A 16,107-nucleotide genomic window follows, 5' to 3' on the forward strand; every position below is an offset into this window, starting at 1 on the left:
ATTAACTTTCAAAAAATTGGAGCAAAGACCTACTCATATCGAAAAATTGTATTATAATATGAGAAAATTTTCCTTTTAATAGGCAAATAATTCCAATCTTTGTGAGATTTGCGAAAACTGTGGAGTTTTTACATAAAGTATACTTTAATATTAGATGAAATAATAGGATTTAATTTTCACGTGCATATTTGTCGCACCATAGGCATTTCGCTGGTCTTGTTCGCCTATTCTTCTTAATAGCTTTTTGCTCTGTTGTATGCTGACAACACTGTTTTATTTGCTGTTGAATTGTTTATATGAATATTGTATAAAATGGCCGTTAAAAGTCAATGTTGACTAGACAAAAATAATGATTTTTGGAAGAGGTCTAATGGCAAAGGATTTATACGAGGGCTATTCATTAAATAGTGAGACTTCTTCAATACAGTAAGAAATAACATAGTATTATTTTCTATTTTATTTACATTCCTTCAAAATAATCACCCTTTACTTCAACACATCTTTGAAGTCGTTTTATCCAGCTTTGGAACGCGCCTCTATACTCCGAAAGAGGTATACTCTTTAGACACTGATACACCGCTGAACCTAATGCAGAACGGGAATGGAAACGCCGTCCAGATAGCATTTTTTTCAATTTAGGGAATAAGAAAAAGTCACATGGGGATAAATCTGGTGAATAAGGGGGATGATCCAGTTGCTGTATTCCATTTTCACACAAGAAATCTTGTGTGTACTTTGCAGTGTGTGCTGGAGCATTATCATGTAAAAGCTTGATCCCCCTCATTCCTGACTTTGGTCTTCTGTTTTTGTAATGTTTTTGTACCTCAGACAATATCTTTTTCACGTAAACAACTTTAGTAACACTTCTGCCCTTTTTAATTGGAATTTGAGCGACTATCCCGTTAGAATCAAAAAAGATTGCATACAAAACCTTCCTTGCTGTCTTGCCGCGTTTAGCAATGGTAGGTCGTTTACTTTGTTTAAGGAGCCATATTTTGTTTCCCAGTTTTCTCTCAGGTTCATAAAAATGTAGCCAAGTTTCATCCCCCGTAACAATTTCATGTAGACGTCTTTTATCACATTTTCCGTAAATTTTCAATAGTTTTCGAGAAATTTGCAATCGCTTTCTTTTTTGCTCATCATTTAAAATGTGTGGGATCCACCTCGCAGATACTTTCCTGACTCCTAAAAGTTCTTTTAAAATCTTAAAAATGCTACCCGATGAAATGTTCAGCTTCTTGGCAATCTGCTTCACGGTCACTCTGCCGTCTTTGTCGATAATGTTTTTTACTGCTGCAACTGATTTCTCATTGATAACTGATCTTGGCCTTCCGGGCTGTTTGATATTTTCAACTGCCTCCCTACCAAGTTTGAAATGCTTTATCCATCGATAAACGGTTTTGATAGATACAACAGAGTTTCCATATAATGACACGAGTTCTTTGAAAATTTCTTTTCCCGTAATATTCATTAGAAAGCGATACTTAATATACGACCTGATGTTCAAAATGTCCTTTCGGGACTTTCCTTCTGTCTTCATGTTAACAGTGTCCTCAGGGTGGGTCCGAAAAAGATGCTTTCTTTGAAAATTGCTTTATAAATAGGTTGTGACTACGTGTCAAATCAATAGTATGGAAGACAATAAACATTTCAAGAGATGTTCCAATTCAATCAAGTGTAAAATTTAAAAGGAGTACATTTAGTGTCATTATTTAATGAATAGCCCTCGTATTTTGCTTATAATGGTTTAAGTCTAAATGTCGTTGACAGTTATAACTACTTAAGAGTATATTTTTCCATATTAGGATCTTTTAATCAAAATATTAAAGAACAATATAATAAATCTGTAAAATCTATGTGTGGAGTGATATCAAAACGTAAACAACACAATCTTTTTATGGATTGTCAGATAGACCTGTTTGACAGAATTGTTCATCCAGTTCTATTGTATGGATGTGAAGTATGGGGATTTACAAAATAAAAAACTTCAATCACTTAAAATATTGTAAATAGATGTATATATCCTAGGTTTGAAAGCTAAAACGCAAAACTTCATGGTATATGGGGGAACTTGGCCGATTCCCACTTATCATTAATATTGATTGATTGATTGTATATTGTTTTACGTCCCATTCGAGAATTTTTCACTCATATAGAGACGTCACCATATACCGGTGAAGGGCTTCAAATTTTGACCTTTACTCGGCACTCAGGGCCATTGAGCAGTGAGGGATCTTTATCGTGCCAACGCCTGCCGTGACACGGGGCCTCGGTTTTTAAGGTCTCATCCGAAAGACCCGCAACTTTCACTCCAAAGTGCCGAGCGCATGGCGAAGGAACAGTTGCTACCTATTTTTTATCGACTTAGGTCTGTCGCGGCCGAGATTCGAACTCACGACCTCCCGATCACGGAGCGAGCGCTCTACCGACTGAGCTACCGTGAACGGTATATCATTAATATTAAGGTGACAATGATTTTTTTTTTTGGGGGGGGGGGGGGGCAAAACTTCATTTTTTTCAAGCGATGGATAAATTAGCAACAAAAATGTATGCACTGGCATCGACACATAACTTGTCTTGGACCAACTATTTAAAAATATTTTAGATGAATGTGGATTATCTTATTTATGGACAACACAACAGATGCACAGTGTAGCATGGGTTAAAAATGAAGTAAAAAGAATACTTGCTGACCAAAATATTCCAAACTGGAAAAGTTATGTTTATAATTCATCCAAGGGTATTAACTGTCGAATTTATCAAAAAAAAGTACTTGAACCAGAAAAATATCTTGTTAATATGCCTCGAAAATTTTTTAACTTTGTTATGTAGATTTAGATTTTAAACTCCCCATTGAAACTGGGAGATGGAATGGTCTTCCAAGAGAACAAAGGACTTGCACTTTATGTGATCTTATTCAGATTGGTGATGAATTTCATTTTGTTTTTGAATGCATACAAAAAAGAAATTAAAGATGCTAAGTTAAAATATATATCTCAAATACAGACCAAATATAGAGAAGTTTAAACAACTTCTTTCAACAACAAACTGTTCAGTACTTAAAAAATATGCAAATTTTTATTGATTGTCAAACAAATCATAGATGGAAATAATTGATTTGAATCTTAACATGATGTTTTGTACTGTTTATTATACATGTAATATATTATCTATCTATGTGTTTGTATATTTTTCTACCTCCTCTCTACAATCTATGTTTGTACATTTAAGAGAATAAAGTTAGTGTCATTGTCATATTTTTTTTTTAAATTTATATTTATTTTATACGATTCTTATCTAAATCATTATGTCTGTTTTACCTTGTCTCCAAAAAGGGACAGGGAAACTGCTGAAAAACTACAACTGCATATAATGAATGTGACAGTAATGAAGCTCAGATATTCAATTAAACATTACAGATTGAGAACAGAGCAAACACGGACCCCTGGAAAATCAGAGGTGGAATTAGATGTCATGGAGGAGTAGGCATCCCCTGGTCACACTGGTCGTGATTACTTTATTTTGATCGGGGAAACCGATTAAACTGTAGACAAATCAGTATGAAAAAAATGTCAACATTCGACCTAACGACGGGTTATATTTGCAAACAAGGTTATTGTAACAATCATGGAATTCGCGAAAAATTGAATTTAAAATTGTTGATACCCATGTAACAGAAACTTATTTTTCAGTAGCCTCTCTAGGATTAAACATTGTTTGTACGTAGCTTGCTCTTGTGTATTGAATCAAATGGGATGTATAAACATTATATGCATTGATTATGGTAGGTAATTGAAGTTAACGATAGAAAGTCATCATGTTTTATTTTTAATATACCATCCATCTCCCTCTCTCTAAAAAACAACCAATTGTGAAATTTCGAGTACATTGAACATATCGAATGAACTTTGAATGAAATGAAGATCGTAAATTGTGATTAAAACATCTTCGATTTATCTAAATGCCAAATTGAAGGCCACAGCAGATGACGTGTTCTTTTCGTGTAGATGTCTTTATAAATAAATTCTATTTTATAAGAATACAAACTCAGGTCGGTTAATAAAGGGACATAATAAGTACCCATGAAAATTCCATCAGATTGTTGAAAGACCTGGTCTCCAATGAATTGATATTGTCAACGTCAGAGTACTTTTGTATAGAATCAGAATAATTTTTAGATTAATTCGAAAAAGCATTTAGGGAGCTCTGAAGTGTTTGACTGCATGAAAAAGTATTTCCAATTGCCATGATATGATAATAAAGATAAATGAGCAAGGCAGTTTTAATGACTCCTTCATGTTATTCATCACGAAAATGTTTTTAAACGAATTCACTATTGCCGAAATAGTTTTTCAAAAGACCTGAATACACAGTATACGATATGACAACATTCAGACATCTTGACAAACCTTACTTTTGTGTTGCATAAAAACAAGCTGTTTGAAATTCTATTGATATCGGAGTTATTTCTGTTACATGTAACAGTGCTCTGTCCTTGTTTACACAATTATTCCTATTCAATTTTAATGACAACAAACTGCATTTACTTTACTTCCCCATTCACAATTTTCATTTAATTTTAATCTCACGATAATTACAATCACTTAAACTTTGGCAAAGAGGAAAAAAAACCCTTTGGATGTTCCCCGAAATATTCACCAAGTCAAAACCGAAGAAGGAGTAATAACTCGTATTGAAACAAACATCACATGATGGTTTTGTGAAACTTAGCTTTCTTCGTAAATCAATAATTAGAGCAAAAGTTAAAATTTTTAATTTGACATTTGAGAGCGTATTAGTCCATCCTTAGGACAGTTATCACGAGAGGTTTTCAAAAAACCAAATAATTTCTCACAAGTGCATTATAACAGTCTCCAGCCGGGTAATAATTAATATTGTGGAAATAAACTCTTATACGGAAATCTATTTAACCCTTCAAAGTTATATGAGTAAAGATCGATCTTAATACGCAAAACATCTGCATGGCGCAGGAAGATTCAAAATGTCATTTGAGGCCCAAATTCTCCCTTCTTGGGGGTATTTCAATATGTGGAAATCAACACAATTGTGTTCAAAAATGAGTTCTATTATGAACAAACTTAACTTTATCTATACTGAATTCACAGAGCTTGTTTTTTCATATTTTCAATCAATTTGAAAGTGAAAGTGGGAAAATAAAGGAATAACGAAATATTAAAATCTACAGGGCTAAGAAAAAATAATGAAATCAAGGATGTCGAATTTGAACACAGGAGCTGATTTATGATAATTAGATATAATTGAATATAACCATATTCTGCGTATATTAATTTCCCGAATGGTATTCTATTCTTACAACTTAATCGAATTTTAAAATGCCATATTTAGAGCACTTGAGATCTTAAGTTGTCCTATTAATAAACAATGCCTATCAAAGTACATTCAGAATTATTTAAACGGGAGAGAAGTATTTCCTTATCAGGCTTAACAATAGCTACAACAGGTAAGATGTCATTCTTTTTTTTTAACCAAGAAATGAACACAGGCTTTATTGTCTATAAAGATTAACAAACTTGACATTGCAGTTTTCAATTACGATGATTCATTTAAATGTTTTAGTGTAATATATCCTCGATTGTCAAAATATTTTTGACTCGTGACCGAAACTTTATTACAGATCGACAGGAAACTTCCTGTTTCAATCTAAGTCTTCCTCGTTTTAAACAGCATGGTAAGTAAGAAAAGAGAAGATTCCTTTATCAATTAAATCTGTGATATATCTCTAATTAACACACAGGTGTTAGGTTTCCTATTGTTATTATTTACAGGTAATTAAATTTTTACTCCTCGTCGTGTTCTTGGTGTGTACCTGCTACGGCAGTCTTTCTGATGTCTTCCTGGATAAAGAATGGGAGGACTTTAAACGTGTCTATGGGAAAATCTACTCTCAGCAGGAGGAAAACAGGAGGTAAGCTGATTTCGTGTTTTACAATATATAGTCCAGCTAAAAGCAATTTTAGTGTGACTTAATCATGCTGAGTTCATGAACACCTCATTAAAGATTGTAATATCAGTATGCACTGCAGGGCAGTCGACAAGTCACATGTAAAAATATAGACAAATGAAATATGGGGAGGAAAAAGGAACAACGAAATAATAATGACTAAAATGTGACAGCATTATACAGTACAGACCAGAACAAATATATGCTAACAACATATATGTACTTCATGTGCCTTACAAACAGGTCGGCAAGTGAGTCCTAGACCTTAGTGAATAGCATATAGCACTTTATGTTGTGGAAAATATAACAATATATAGCAACAGGAAAGATTATATATAAATTAATAGTGCATATGATTTTATAAATCATATCACCACGTGATGCCTTGTAGTTACCTATAGATATATGTTGATAGACGACAACGACTTTGCGTCATGTGAAATCTCTTTTAATCCTATTCATGTCGAATGAAAAAGCTGACGATATCGGAGAGTGATCATGTAAAAAAAAAGTTCTGTTAACAGGACATAACACCCGAAAATTCCAGATGTGGAATTAGGTGCCTAGGAGGAGTAATGAAATATGAAGATAACGAACAGTATTCAATCTCGAAAGTCCAATGAAATGATACAAATTTGGAGCAGAGCAAACACGGACCTCAATATTTAGAGGTGGAATCAGGTGCCATGGAGGAGTAAGCATCTCCTGTCGACCGGTCACATCCGCCCTAAGCCCTATGTATTGATCAGGTAGACGAAATATTCCGTAGTCAAACTTTAGTATAAAAAGAAAGGCCTAAAAATTTAACAATTGGTATGAAATGTTTCAGTCAAAATACGACCATCTGATAGATTATACTTGCTAAGATAATCAGTAAAACGCCCATAAGATTTACGAAATGCTGACTTTAAACGGAGTTGTTGAAATCCCTGTAACATTAACATTTATTTAGTCAATAAAACATCCAGATATGAAACAGATATATCGAATCGACAAATAAATTGAAGCAAGTATTGTTAATTGATAAAACGTAGTCGATATATCCAAATGTCGAGTTGAGGGCTACAGCAAGTGTTTTCTTTGTCTCATGTATAAGTTTTTGAATAAAATCTGCTTCATAGGAAAATAAAAACAGGTCAGCTTATATAGAAGCACAATAAGAGCCCATCGAAATTCCAACAGTTTGTTGGAAGAATTGGTCTCCAGCGACTACATAAGGAACACCAGCATCCTTTTAATAACAGTTTCATAGTACCTGAGTTCTTTTTAGCAAAGTAATTTTGTTGATGACCAGTCACAAGATATGAAAATTTCTAATTTCCATTTTAATTGAAGAATTGTCTATGATATCGAAAAGTATAGTTTATTACTTATCGTGAGGAATGGTTGTATAAAGTGTAGAAAAGTTATACGTTTTGATATTCTGATTTTAAAAAAATGTGATTTTTTTAATTTTTGGAAAGTTCTTTGAGTTTTTAAAATCGACATTTGATTTTCTTTTAACGATGTTGACATCATACTCGAGCATTTTAAATTTGCTTCCATACATGACTTGAGAACTGAAACTGAAGAGGTTACACGGACAGGGTGCGATATAACCCCTTTGCATCTATTTATTTTACCTTATATAAATATTTTGAAGTAAATTCTGCACAGACTGAAAGCTTTAAGATTTCCCATAATCAGATATAATGTTAAAATTTTAACAGAAAAGAATATTTAATGTTTTCTTTGCTTCGATTTTCACTTTAGACTCAACTTTATACAATGTATTCCACACGTTCTTATCCAATGCCAAAAGTATTTGTCTCAAGGTACAAAACAAGTTCGCAAAATTTTATTTTAATTACTTATTTCAACTTTTCCCCCACGAGATCTGAAATATTAAATTTTGTAAATATCAAATCTCCATATCTTGACAAGAAAGAAAATTACGTTTACACCTATAAGTATTTTTCTTTATAGAAATATGCACTCTAAAAACAAACTGCATCAGTTTAAAGCATTGCTCTGGTATACATAAGAATTGACTTTGGGGAGTATGGAGTATAATAAATCTTATTTTTCAGATTTCTTTTTTGTTTTTCTTATTATATGGATCAAATTTTAATAAATTAATTTTATTTTCATAGAAAATTAATATGGCGACAGAATCTTGATGTCATCAATAAACACAATATTAAAGCTGACCTGGGACACCATAGCTATAGATTGGGAATGAATAAATATGGCGACATGGTAATCTTCCATTTCATTCGTACTGCTGCATGTAGAGAGTTTTCATTTCAGGAAAATTTGTTATTTTAAAAATTGCTCCGAACTTTGTAACACACTTAAATAAATATTTAGTGAATATATCAATTAACCTTTTGATTTTGAAGTCAAAGTATCAAAAAAATACTTTTTTTCTGATTACGCAGTACTAAACAAACTTAGTTCTACTAAAACATGGACTTTGTGTTCCAATCTTGTTTTGATTTCTAAATTTTATTAGACGTGCTTTGCCTTGAGGATATAAAGTATTTATTTACACCTAAAACACATAAAATCACTTCATAAGGTAGAAAAATTGCATGGGATAGAACCATAGACACGAAATAATTTTAAAGTTTATCCCTAAGGCTTAATTAAAGATAAACGATGTTGTGTTGAAAGACATTGTGTAGGATAATGTTTCTTGTTCCTTGTACAATTCGAGATTTTTTCAGTCAACCTAGTAAAATTAATCCTTAACCTTTCATGGGCATACGTGCACTGTTCCACTTTCTTTTCCCGCTGTTATTCATAATAACCTCGTCAGTGTGAAAGGTGATTGGTGAACAAGGCGTGTAGAATGCTTAATAGCTTCAGATATATCAATCTGAAAGTTTTCGTTATTGAAATTTATGAAACAAAACTTTTCTGGGTAAAAATTATTCTATTGTTAATACAAGAGGCCCATGGGCCTCATCGCTCACCCGATCACATTGGCTAGGAAAAAGCACAAATCAGTTCAGTATTGAAAAGTTTAAATGGGGAGGGGACTTGAATTTTAAACCTTCCATATCAATATAACAAACGGTTTTGTTGTTCTTGAGCAGAAACTTTTTAAAGATTTTTCCCTACATATTCCTTTGTAAAAACTTTATCCCCCCTTGTGGCCCCACCCTACCCCTAGGGGAACATGATTTGAACAAACTTGAATCTAGACTACCTGAGGATCCTTCCTTTTCAAAATGAATAATCATAGCTTTGCCATTCTTGAGAAGATTTTAAAAAAAATTTTCCCTATATATTCTTAGAAAAAATTTTGATCCCCCATTGTGGCCCCCACCTTATCCCCCGGGGTCATGATTTCAACAAACTTGAATCTTCACTACCTGAGAATGCTTCCATATCAATATGACTTAACATGGGTTTGCTGCTCTTGAGAGGAAGATTTTTTTAGTTTTTCCCTATGTATTCCTTTGTAAAACATTGATCGTCCATTCCTAGAAATAGAAATCCTGAATATCATTCTCCTTCGAGACTAACACGCTAACCACTAAGGTACACAGCTCCTAATAAATAGTGACATATAAATCATCTTTGTGATATGACGCTTGACTGAATGGACTCAGTTTTTCTAGGAAAGATGCGAATTTTGTGTCATAAAAGTGTATTTTTAAGGTATAGTGGGTCTTTGGTCCATGTTTTTTATACTAAAAATGTATATATTTTTTGTAAACTTAGAGGAAAATCTTTCAAAAAATGGAGCGAAGACCCACTCATATCGAAAAATTGTGTTATAGTACGAGAAAATGACCCTTTTTGCATTCAATTTTTGTGCGGTTTTCGCAATTGTGGAGATTGACATAAAGTATACTTTAATGTTAGATGAAATATCAAAGAAAATTTGGTGATAATTGAAATTTTATTTTTACGTTCATGTATGTTGCACTAAAGGCATTCCGCTCGCCTTGTTCGCCCATCTTTGCTGAAAAATAAGTCGAATTCAACGTGTTTAATATAGTAAGGAACAGGAAACAAAGACAAATTTCGATCTAATGAAGAGAAATCTATAAACTAATGCAATAATATTCCAGTGAAAAAAATTTAAATCATTTTATTTTAGTTATTTTTTAGGCTGTTATTTTGAATTACTAGTTAAAAGCATGATTTCTATACTGTAATTTCATTCTACCAATATTTTATTCACTGCATGCCTTCCAAATCTTTGTCACTGCGGTTCACAGACGAGTGAAGAGGTGTCAGCGACCTTGAACGGTGCCAGGGGCTTCAGCCTTGTCAATGGGAGTACATTCCTACCACCTAACAATCTGAAGATTCCAGACACTGTAGACTGGAGATCAAAGGGCTACGTTACTCCTGTTAAAGACCAGGTTCGCTGTTGATTTTTAAATGGAAGTTATTCAGCTAGTACATCTTCCCATTTTGAAAATGTAGGCATGTATTCAAAACAGAATAGAATAAAGATTATGTGAAACAAAAAGATTCTGTTCTGTTGAAATTTTTTTTTCATATTTTTACATATTTTTAAGAGTTCTTAGAATGCCGATTTTAACAATAACCTGAGATAGTTAATAAATGACAGAATTGTGAAAAACATATCAATTTCCTTATCTGCAGGGTAATTGTGGATCATGTTGGGCTTTTTCAGCCACTGGTGGGTTAGAGGGACAACACTTTCGTAAAACAGGAAAACTAGTATCTTTGTCCGAGCAGAATCTTCTTGATTGTAGCAAAGGTATCACATGGGTACATTTATTTATTTTATTTATATAAAATTGGAAAATATAAATGTGAATACTAAACACATCATTTTCTAGTGTTCTTTTGGGTTAAGACAAAAATTACGCATGATTTAATGATTTAGAGAACATGGGATGCCGTGGAGGACTTCCATCGAAAGCTTACCAGTACATTAAAAACAATGGAGGAATTGATACTGAAGAATCCTATCCATACCAAGGAACGGTATAAATAAAACGAATGGAAAATGGACAATTTGTTTATAATCCTTAATACACCAAACCTGAAGCTTTAATGAGCTGATCTGTTTGAAATGAGTCCATTGTCTGTTTGATTGTCTGACTTTGTTAAATTATGTTTAGTTTGGGAGGGGGGGGGGCACAGATAGGGTTTTAAGTTTTCATAAGAATAAGCAGTGGAATATTTGAAAAATAATATCAAGAACAGTGACACTATACGTTCTCAAATATTACATGCATTAGCAATTCAAGTTTTTTCGTTATCAAATTAATAGTAAACGGATCAACAGAGAATAAAAAATTACAGTAGAATGTGTTTAAAAAAACTGGATGAAAGATTAGAGATAAGACTCGGTCCTTAAGCTTAGGTGGGTCCAAATGAAGATCCCTGTTTTAGATTCAATTTGCATTAATTTTAAACTGAAATGTAATTTTTGTAAGCGCTATGGCAATGACCCTCTGATATTTCCAAATATATTTATATGTGACTTAATGTTTTGTTTATATTTCACAAATAAAAAGAAAAGATAACATAAACATGCTTAACATTAACAGTATGATAATTTATGATAACAGTATGATATTTACAGTATGAGAATTTTATATATTTAGGATAAGAACACTTGCCGATACCGACCGTCAGAAGTCGGGGCTACTTGTACGGGCTTTGTTCAGGTTTCGCCCGGCAATGAGCTGAACCTCCAGAAGGCAGTGGCCAGTGTCGGTCCAATCACAGTGTGTATTGACGCAAGCAAGCAAACATTCCATCTATACAAAGAAGGTGTATACGATGATGACACTTGCAGTAGCCTCATATTTGACCATGCTGTGTTGGTTGTTGGGTATGGCGTATACCAGGGGAAAGACTACTGGCTGGTAAAAAATAGGCAAGTATTTGAGAAAAAAGGGAATAAGAGAGAGGGTGAGGGAAAATAGTTATTGCCAATCAAAGAATAAATTCATTAAGTTTGAGAGAATGGAACTTAAAGTGACATGTTCCTTAATTTTGCATGCATTCGACTTCTGCGGAATCATCTTAATCCTTGAGTACAGTTGTCGTGGATGATCAACATTATCTGAAGAAATCTCCTAATGAAACATATGGCCTATATGAAATATTCGTTCATATAGGTAGTAAATTCACGAAAGTTGAACTTCACGAAATTCAAAGATTGTATAATTCAGTATGTTATTTAAGCTGAGAATAGATAGTTGAGGTATATATGAATGAATTATTCGAAAAAAAATCCCATACTTTTCAAAGTATACATGTCATTCATGACACAAGCATTTTGATTAAAAAAAAAGTTATCATGAATTTCAGCTGGAACAAATCGTGGGGTATGGATGGCTACATAATGATGTCCAGGAATAAGGACAATCAGTGTGGAATTGCAAACCATGCCGTGTATCCAACTGTGTGAAGAAAACGGGACTGTTGGAGGAGTGATGATATGTGAAGAGTTACCTATTAATAAGGATCTCATTTTGTATTTGTAGCATGTTTATTTTCTTGAATAAGAAAAAATTAAAATAACGTATGGTGAAAAAGGACTAATTTGTGAAATTAAAAAAGTGTGGATCTCTGTATGTAAATGTGTATTTTCTATCCATCTTAGATAATAATTAAAGTCTCAACATTTATCAACATTTATATCATTGAAATGCATAAATGGAATACAAGTGAAAAAAGTTCACTAATTTGCTTCATATAACTTAATATACTCCGTCATATTGATGTTCATTCGAATTGTTTTTGCACGAAACAAAGCGGAAGAAAGAATAGATGTAAAGTAGGGAGATCGCACCACACTGATCGGAGTTGATGAAGCAATTGTTCTCCATCTTGCGACTTTAAATAACACATTTAAGCAAAAGCATTTATTTATCTATTGTCTCTCATTTATCACAATGATCAAAGAGACTGATTGAAAAATTGTAAAATGTCGATCATTCCTGCAATTTATGGAGAGCGTACGACTTTTCAACACTTTATACAACCATTCCCTACGATAAATTAAAGTCCTTAAATGCTTTTTGACGTCATGGACAGCTGCTTTTTCAATGAAAATGGAACTCGTAAATATACTTAACTTGTCATCGGTCATTGGCTAATTTATTTTGTTAAAAACATTCTGATTGTACACACAAGTACTCTTAAGTTGATATTAAAAAAGATGCTTGAGTTTAAGTTTGACAATATCTACATGTATGTAGTTTTTGGAGATTAGGTCTTCTAATAATCTGTTAGAATTCTCATTGGTACCAATTGCGCCCCCTTATTAGTAGACCTTTTTTGTATTCATATGAAGAAGAAAATATTCAAAAACTTCTACATGAGAAGAGGAAAACACTTGTGGCCTTTAACTCGATATATCGACGAGGTATTATCAATTAACAATAGTTACTTCAATTCAAATGCCGACTCAATATATCCCAGTAAGCTTGAAATATAGGATATCACAGAGTCTGACACATCTGTATCTTATTTGAACATTTTACTAGAATAAGACTTTGATGGTAACTTAACAACAAAGCTTAATGATAAACTAGATGACTTTAATTTTTCAATCGTCAACTTCCCTTACTTATGTAGCAATATATCCTTATCACCTGCTTATGGAATTTTTGTCTCCCAGTTGATTCGATGTGCAAGAGCATGCTCTACGTATGAACAATTTCTAAAACGAGGCAAGTTATTAACAAACAAGTTGATGAAACAAGGATATCAAAAATCTCGTTTGAAATCATTATTTCGCAAGTTTTATGGTCGATACACTGACGTTGTAAGCAAATACAATCCATCTTTAAGACAAATGCTGACTGATGTTTTTCATACTAATTATTAGGCTATTATCTAAACACTAAATTGTCTACAGATTTTTCCGTTTTCCCGATCATGACAAGAAGTACACGGCTGATGTGACCGTTGGGCAGGGAATGCCCACTCCTCCATGGCATCTGATCTCACCTCTGATATTTATGGAGGTTTGTGTTTACGCTGCTCTCGATTTTTATTGTTTGAATGGACTTTGAGCTTGAATACTGTTCCTTATTTCCATATTTCATTCCATCTTACTCTTTGTCCACTGAAGGTATCATGCAGTATTCTAATAAAAATATGAACTAAATTGTCGAACAAGACCAATGGGATTTCTTAAACATACCTAGCTTCCAACATAAACGTTTGTAAAGATGAAATGGAATATTGGTCTATGATGCTAGTAAACTTTGAAAACACTTATATATCAGATATCGAAATATTAATACACAAATAATGCTGTGGAATATGGTATCTGGTAACACTATAGATTGTAAAGTTAACTTTGTCTTTACTTAGGACTTCGATCCTAAATCTAGCCTTGCAAAGGTCTGTGTTAGTGCAATTTATATATTTGATGGACTTTTGAGCATGATCAAAGTACGTTATCTTCACATTCATTGATTAGTCACTGTTTCTCTTTTTGAAAAAAAAAGACCAGTCCTGCATGTATATTGTAAGGTAGGTAGTGGGAATTTATGATATCAGGGTTTGTTGGAAAAGCTGATTAATCCTCTTGATAGAAAGTTCAATATCTATGCTATGAACCATTTTGGAGTTTGGAATGTACAAGTGGTAATATCAGGACTTCAAATCCTAATTTCTGGGCATGATGATTTTAGTCCTTTGCCTTAACTTGCAAATGATACACATATTTGCAAAAGTAAAGAAGAGACAGGACTCACCGTCAAACAACATAAGACAGCATTAATATTAGTATTAAAATCTTTCATGGAACGCAAAATGTGCGTTTTTTTTAAATGAGGAAAGGGAATCAGCTACTTGTCTACCACTACAGAGCTTTAGCTTTTTGCAAAGATAGTATACTGAATTTGAAATAAAGAGAGAAAATATATTTTATTACATGTAAATCAAATATTTACGAAATTCAATGCAGATTTCACAATTTTAGATGAGTATAGCTTTATGAAAGATAATGGAAAGTATTTATGGCCAAAACTTCAATTAAATAATGCAATCAGTTTTAAAACAAAGCAAACACCGACCTCTGAAAATACCAGAGGTGGAATCAGATGTCACGGAAGAGTTAGCGACCGCTGTCAATCGGTAACCTCTGTCTTGCTCCGGTAAACAAAATAATCGATAGTCAAATTCACTACTTAAAAAATGACCTAGCAATTTGTATTAAATACATCAGCCAATATATTTGAACTAAAGACAGACCGTAATTGCAAAGGTCATCTGCCATATAATTTGCAAAATGTTGACTTTGAACGAGATTGAAGTAAGATTGTAGATGACCAATCACAAGAGATGAAATTTTCTGGATTCCATTTTTATTGAAAAAGGTTGTCTTTGATGTCAGAGAGCCAGCTCTTTAATTTATCGTGTCTTTGATATCAAAAAGCCATCTCTTTAATTTATCATAAGGATTGGTTATACAAAGTTTTTAAAAATTAATGATATGAAAAGACAAACAGTAATCAGGATCAAAAGTCCATACGAACAATAAAAATTTAGAGCAGATCAAACATGGACCTCTAAATCATTAGAGGTGGGATCAGGTGTCATGAAGGAATAAGCATCCCCTGTCGAATTGTCACAACCGCCGTGTACTCCTTGTCCTGATCGGGCAAACTGAAATATTCAGAGACAAGTCAGTGTGAAAATAATGACATAACAGCTTGTACTTGCTAACAAGGTCAGTGTATCGACCATAGAATTTGCGATTATATGTTACAATGTATATGTTACGTCTGCGTTGTAATTCGGCAAAATGACCGTCAAAAAGAAAATAATAGAGAATATCACATAACGTTTACATTGCATAAAAGGGAATTAAGAAGAAGAATAATGTGATAATGTATGGAAATCATTGAAAACATATATAAAGATAATTTAGGTTAAGAGCATATACTAAAAAGACTACATTATTGATGTAGAGATAACAAAACCCATTCAGATGGAAAAAAATCTTTCCTCATTCATAATATATTATAGCTTCCTTGTCCAAAAGTCAGCTGATTCGAGAAATAAAAAGCATTATACATGTATATACATATTTTTGAATATTAATTTTTTGCATTTTTTTAATTTCTTTCATTGTCAAGCATGTTATGGTGGATTGTTACGTCAATGTGCGTTCAAATCAC

General features: G+C 32.9%; 1 protein-coding gene across 1 annotated transcript; it reads left to right on the top strand.

Annotated features, from left to right (window-relative positions):
• Nucleotides 1-5,649: 5,649 nt before the first annotated feature.
• On the top strand, nucleotides 5,650-12,384 carry LOC133173730 (procathepsin L-like). The gene is made up of 8 exons (XM_061308754.1): nucleotides 5,650-5,710; nucleotides 5,808-5,947; nucleotides 8,116-8,221; nucleotides 10,198-10,344; nucleotides 10,592-10,709; nucleotides 10,839-10,939; nucleotides 11,566-11,840; nucleotides 12,278-12,384. Exons 1-8 carry the CDS (start codon nucleotides 5,708-5,710, stop codon nucleotides 12,375-12,377), a joined length of 990 nt encoding a protein of 329 aa, XP_061164738.1. The 5' UTR covers nucleotides 5,650-5,707; the 3' UTR covers nucleotides 12,378-12,384.
• The last annotated feature ends 3,723 nt before the right edge of the window (nucleotides 12,385-16,107 follow it).

This window comes from Saccostrea echinata, unplaced genomic scaffold, assembly GCF_033153115.1.
Source record: "Saccostrea echinata isolate AGI-Se365-2 ecotype Australia unplaced genomic scaffold, CSIRO_AGI_Sech_v1 ptg000056l, whole genome shotgun sequence".
Lineage (NCBI taxonomy): Eukaryota > Metazoa > Mollusca > Bivalvia > Ostreida > Ostreidae > Saccostrea > Saccostrea echinata.

Excerpts from the sequence above, each read along its gene's own strand:
- LOC133173730 (XM_061308754.1), top strand. Across the intron at positions 10,345-10,591 it reads TTACTCCTGTTAAAGACCAG|GGTAATTGTGGATCATGTTG; the intron begins GTTCGCTGTTGA and ends CCTTATCTGCAG. Across the intron at positions 10,710-10,838 it reads TCTTCTTGATTGTAGCAAAG|AGAACATGGGATGCCGTGGA; the intron begins GTATCACATGGG and ends TTAATGATTTAG.